This window comes from Chiloscyllium plagiosum, unplaced genomic scaffold (genome assembly GCF_004010195.1).
Source record: "Chiloscyllium plagiosum isolate BGI_BamShark_2017 unplaced genomic scaffold, ASM401019v2 scaf_102004, whole genome shotgun sequence".
Taxonomy (NCBI): domain Eukaryota; kingdom Metazoa; phylum Chordata; class Chondrichthyes; order Orectolobiformes; family Hemiscylliidae; genus Chiloscyllium; species Chiloscyllium plagiosum.
The window spans coordinates 7,444-13,832 of NW_025208509.1; the positions used below are offsets into that span (position 1 = coordinate 7,444).

At 44.7% G+C, this 6,389-nt stretch overlaps 1 protein-coding gene across 1 annotated transcript; it reads left to right on the top strand.

Annotated features, from left to right (window-relative positions):
- Positions 1-938: 938 nt before the first annotated feature.
- On the top strand, positions 939-5,797 carry LOC122546697 (cytokine receptor-like factor 1; the record flags this gene model as incomplete). The annotated part of the gene is made up of 4 exons (XM_043685351.1): positions 939-1,096; positions 3,020-3,188; positions 4,218-4,396; positions 5,032-5,797. Coding segments are annotated over 4 exons (593 nt in total), but the record flags the coding sequence as incomplete, so codon positions are not given.
- Between the last annotated feature and the right edge of the window lie 592 nt (positions 5,798-6,389).

The window sequence follows — 6,389 nt, forward strand, 5'->3', positions numbered from 1 at the left end:
GAAGGGCCTGTTTCCACACTGTAATCTAATATCTAACCTAATATATGCACACACACAGTCAATGCTGAGACACAGTACCTTGTTTTATATACACACGCAGTCAATACTGAGACACAGTTCCTTGTTATACACACACACATACACAGTCAACGCTGAGACACAGTCCCTTGTTATATAAACACACACAGTCGATGCTGTGATATAGTCCCCAGTTTTATATATACACACACAGTCAATGCTGGGACACAGTCCCTCTTATATATACACACACACAGTCAATGCTGTGACACAGTCCCTGTCTTATATATATACAGACACACAGTCAATGCAGTGACACAGTCCCCTGTGATATATACACATATACATAGTCAATACTGCGACACAGTCCCCTGTTTTATATATATATATATACACACACACAGAGTCAATGCTGTGACACAGTCCCCTGTTTTATATATACACATACACAGTCAATGCTGGGACACAGTCCCCTGTTATATATACACACACACAGTCAATGCTGTGACACAGTCCCCTGTTACATATATGCACACACACAGTCAATGCTGAGACACAGTCCCTTGTTTTATATACACACACAGAGTCAATGCTGAGACACAGTCCCTTGTTATATATTTATACACACAGTCGATGTTGAGACACTGTCCCTTGTTATATACACACACACAGTCAATGCTGAGACACAGCCCCTTGTTATATACACGTACATACACACAGTCAATGCTGGGACACAGTCCCCTGTTTTATATATACACACATACACAGTCAATGCTGGGACACAGTCCTCTGTTTTATATATACACACATACACAGTCAATGCTGGGACACAGTCCTCTGTTTTAAAGACACACAAACACTCACAGCTTTGGGACACATTGCACTAATGTAGCCTTGTGGTTGTTTACTGTTTGAAACAGTTACCACGGATGCTCCATTTGACGTCCAGGTGAATCGGGTTGGTGATCTGGAGGACCAGCTCAGTGTCCGTTGGAGCTCCCCGCCTGCATTGAGAGACTTCCTCTTTCAGGCCAAGTATCAGATCCGTTATCGTGTGGAGGACAGCACTGAGTGGAAGGTAAAAGGGGCTGGGCCACTGTGCAGGGGTGGGATAACAAAATGAAGGCACATAGTTTTTGATTGTCTATTAGGGAGGGGAAATTCAGCCAAAATTCCAGATCACCATCTCTGTCCTGGAACCTCTCTTGATAGGTGTACACAAAAGTATGCCTGTGACCGTATAGATGTGTATGCATACAGCTATGCTTACAGATTGAAGAATTAGAATTAGAAGCCCTACTGTGTGGAAACAGGCCCTTCGGCCCAACAAGTCCACACTGACCTTCCAAAGTGTATCTCACCCAGACCCATTCCCCTACATTTAGCCCTGACTCATGTACCTAACCTACACATCCCTGAACACTATGGGCAATTTAGCATGACTAATTCACCCATCCTGCACATCTTTGGACTGTGGGAGGAAGCCAGAGCACCCGGATGAAACTCACGCAGATGCGGAGAGAATTGCAGACTCCACACAGTTGCCCGAGGCTGGAATCAAACCAGGTCCCTGGTGCTGTGAGGCAGCAGTGCTAACCACTGAGCTACCGTGCCACCCTGTGTTGTATGTGTTGTCATATATACGTGTTTCTGAGTATATGTGTGGCCATGTACACACCTAAGTAATTAGCTGTGTGTTGTACATGTACCTTATTCAAGGTTAGGTTGAACTGAACTGTGATGGCTCCTATGGTCCAACCTCCTGCTGCTGCTGAGTGCCCAGAGCTGCAGACAAACACTGATTGAAATAGCAGCAGGGAAAGCTCTGCAAATCCAAGCAGGGGCAAGAGGACAGTATTGGTGAAGTCCTGGGTCAGCACTGCAGGTTTCACTCAATATGCACAGAAATGAGGTTACAGCTGATCTGTATCCTAGCTGTTTACACATCCTGGGACGATATCCATTAGCTTCCTCACCCATCAATAACCCAACTGTCTGAAATTTCCACCTGCCCTTGAGCTTCAACAGGTTAATGGGGTGGAGCTCCAGGTTTCGGGTCCTTTTTGTGTGAGACAATAGACAATAGGTGCAGGAGTAGGCCATTCTGCCCTTCGAGCCAGCACCACCATTCAATATGATCATGGCTGATCATCCTTAATCAGTATCCTGTTCCTGCCTTATCTCCATAACCCTTGATTCCACAATCCTTGAGAGCTCTATCCAACTCTTTCTTAAATGAATCCAGAGACTGGGCCTCCACTGCCCTCCGGGGCAGAGCATTCCACACAGCCACCACTCTCTGAGTGAAGAAGTTTCTCCTCATCTCTGTCCTAAAAGGTGAGGAAGTTCTCTGTGACAACACCCCACTTTGCATTGTCTATCCTTGTCCCTTGTATTTTGTTCTCCCTTTTAATGATGAGACTAACATTTGTTGCTCGTCTGTAATTGCCCTTGGACTGAGTGGCTTGCAGTTAAGAACTAACCTTGTTGCTGTGGGGCTGGAGTCACATTCTCCCCTTAAAGGGCATTAATGAACGAGATGGGTTTTTACAACAACTGTTGATAGTTCATATGGTCACCGTCACTGGCAGTAGCTTTGAATTCCAACTGCATTTAAATTCCCCCTCTGCTACGCCGGGATTTGAATCCAATATCTCCAAAGAAACAGCCTGCATCTCTGCATAACTAGCTAAGTGCTACACTACCATTACCGCACATCTGCTCTGGGTTCTATCACCCGGAGAAAAATATCTCTATTGACCCTTTCAGTTCCTTCAGCCATCTTAAACATGTTAATTAGATCACCCCGTAGTCTTCCAAACATGACAGGTGAGTAAAACCATTAGATATAGATGCAGAATGAGGACATTTGGCCCATTCAGTCTGCTCCATTGCTGATACCTTTTCCCTGCCTTCTCCCTATAACCTTTGATTCCCTTCCTAATCAAGAAGCTCCCTGCCCACATAATGTAAGCCACTCTCTGCCACTTTCTGACTGCAGGTTGTGGATGACATTGGAAACCAGACCCTGTGCCGGCTGGCAGGGCTGCGACCGGGCACTGTGTATTTTGTCCAGGTGCGATGTAACCCTGTTGGCATTTACGGTTCAAGGAAAGCTGGGATTTGGAGTGAATGGAGCATCCCCACAGCTGCCTCCACCCCCCGGAATGGTGACTATTTCTTTGCACTTTCCATTTTCTGAATATGACAAAAAATCAAAAATGCAGGGACCCAAATCCACAGCACAGAGCGGTCCCAAATTCAACAATAGGCAGGCAAACCAGAGAGGGGGTAACAATGCAATAGGGTAGAAGGGTTACAGTGGATCAACTGCTGAAGCTTGGTTCAGGGATATTAAAGGGGCAATGTAGAGATTTAACTCCATATCTAACAAAATGCTGTACCTGTCCTGGGAGTATTTGATGAAGACACAATAGAAAGAGCTTTACTTCAAGTTTAAAATAGTAAAGGGAGCTTTCCTCTGTATCTAATCCCATACTGTACCTGTCTTAGGAGTGTTTGATGAAGACAGCGTAGAGGAAGATTTATTTCAAGTTTAAAATAGTAAAGGGAGCTTTCCTCTGTATCTAACCCCATGTTGTCCTTGTCCTGGGGTGTTTAATGGGGACAGTGTCGAGAAAGCATGTGCTTTACCTGTGTTGATGTGAACAGTGTAGAAGAAGCTTTTCTTTTAGTTGGAAGAGTAGAGTGTGCTTTACTGTGTATCAAACCCCATACCATCCTCATCATGAGAGTATTTGATGGGAACAGTGTCAAGGAAGCTTTATGTTCAGTTTAAAAGAGGGAGTTTAGTCTGTATTTAACCTGTTGCTATACTTGTGGTGGGAGTGTACGATAGGGACCGTGTAGAGAGAGCTTTATGTTTGAAAAAGCAGGGGAGGCGTTACTATCCCTTTACTCTCAGCCTGAAAGGAAAGAGGAAGGTTAGAGGTTTACTTATCTAATCCTGTGCTGCTCCTGCCCTGGGAGTGTTCGATGGAGGCAGTGTCTAGGGAGCTTCACTTTCAGTTTAAAAGAGTAGATGGATCTTTACTCTGTATCTAACATGATCAAAGGCAGTGTAAACAGACAGGATAGTGAGTTGTTTGGGTCTCAATGATGTGGTGGAAGCATTGATTTTCAGTATGTTGTCTTTTCACAATGAGCTAATTAGCAAGGCTCCCCCGGTGTCTTGGCAGAGAGATCCGGTGGTACGTGCTACCAGAAGAGTGGGGAGAGCAGCTCCAATCTGCGGCGTGAGCTCAAGCAGTTTTTCGGCTGGGTTAAGAAACATGCCTACGGCTGCGCTGCTCTGAACATCAAACTATACGACCAATGGCGTGTTTGGCTGCAGAAATCGCACAAGACACGGAACCAGGTACACACATAACTGACAGACTCTTGCTAGTGTCCTTGCAGAACAGGCAAACACTGCAATGGTTTGCATTTGCATAGTGCCTTTTAAAATATTAGAGTGTTGTCAACAATAATGTACCTCTCTGGAACTGTAGTCATGGTTGGAACATCGGAAACATGTTTACCAATTTGTACAAACCAAGATCCCACCGATTGTAATGTGTCAAAAGATGAGATAGTCATATAATTTTCTTAATATTAGTTGAGGGATAAATATTGACTAGGAGACAACTCATCTGTGGAATAGTTCCCAGCAGAGCTCTCACATCCACCCAAAACATCAGACTGGCATTGCTTTAATAAAGACACTAGCTTTGACAGTACAGCACTCCCTTTGTACTGCACTGGGAATGTTCAGCTTAGATTATAGGCCTCTGGGATGGGCCACAAACCCAATGCCCATTAAGCACATGTTGAGCAGTTATGGAGCATCACAATCAGGTGCAGAGTGGTGCTAAAGTTGGGCCCTGCAGGGATAGGTGGGTGTTCACCTACTTTCAAGCCTTTGGGCTCCAGTGAAGAAAGAAAACAGCAGATTATAAACGGTCACCTCTGCTGCCTCCACTTTCACCAACACGAATCCTCTCTTGTTCTCAGCCATCATTGACTCTTCCGCCCTTTCTCTTCTCCCAGAACCAAGAAGTCGCCGTTTTCATTGGACTGCAGGAAGGTGAGTCAGATTAAGCTGGTAAGTGAGTGATTACTATAACAAATCAGTTAAGAGAGAGTGAGCACAACACTGTTGAGAGAAATCAGAGATAACGTTTCAGGTTCAGTGACACTTTCTCGGAACCTAATATTTCCCGCAGGCCAATGCTCTTTCCCATAGCTCAGCAAATATTTCTCCAAATCCCCTTTGAAAATGACGATTGAATCTGCTTCCTCTAGGGCAGCACGTTCCAGATTTACTTGCTGAATAGAAATAGTTCTCCCATACCTCCCTAATTCCTGCTGTTCTTTTGCAAATTCTCTTAAACCTGCACTCCCTCTAGTTACTGACCTTCTTCTCTCTGAAATGAGTTCCTTTTTATTTATTCTACTTGAACCCTTCATGATTTTGAACACATCCATTAAATCACATTTTAAACTTCTTCAATCCAGAAACATTGAAAATAGGAGCAGGAGATTATTCAGCCCATCAAGCTCTCTCTGCCATTCAACATGATCCTTTGTCTCAACATCACAATTCTGCACTCACCCCATAACGCTTGACACCCAATTTCTTCTCATCAATCCACGAACCTTTCCTCCTGACCCTTAGAAAGGGATAAATAATACTCCTGTCTTCAGTCATAGAACAGAATCCCTACAGCGTGGAAGCAGGCCATTCGGCCCACTGAGTCTAGATTGACTGTCCGAAGAGCATCCTGCCCAGATCCACACCCCCCACCCCATCCCTGTAATCCTAAATTTCCCATGGCCAATCCACCTAACCTACACATCCCTGGATACTATGGGCAACTTAGTATGGCCAATCCACACAACCTGCACATCCCCTGGACACGTATGAGCAACTTAGCATGACCAATCCACCGAACCTACACATCCTGCTGGAAGCTAGAACACTCAGCAGAAACCCACGTAGACAAAGGGAAAATGTCTGTGTGGAGTTTGCATGATCATCCGAGGGTGGAATCAAACCCAGGTTCCCGGTGCTGTGAAGCAGTAGGGCTAATCACTGAGCCACCTTGCCGCCCAATTTCCTCCTCTCCATTCAAACTCCCACCTAGTTTTATGTCATCAGCATACTCCGAGATTATACTTGATTCCCTCATCCAAGTTATTAACATTGTGAATAGCTGGAACCCAATGCTTGCAGCAATTTTCCTACAACTGCTATCAGGCATTCAAGTTGGAAATTTCTGTTTCTATTTGCCCCCTTTTTTAAGTAGAGGAGTTATATTCGCTATGCTAAAACCTGCCAGAATCTACAGGATTTTGGAAGATGACAAACA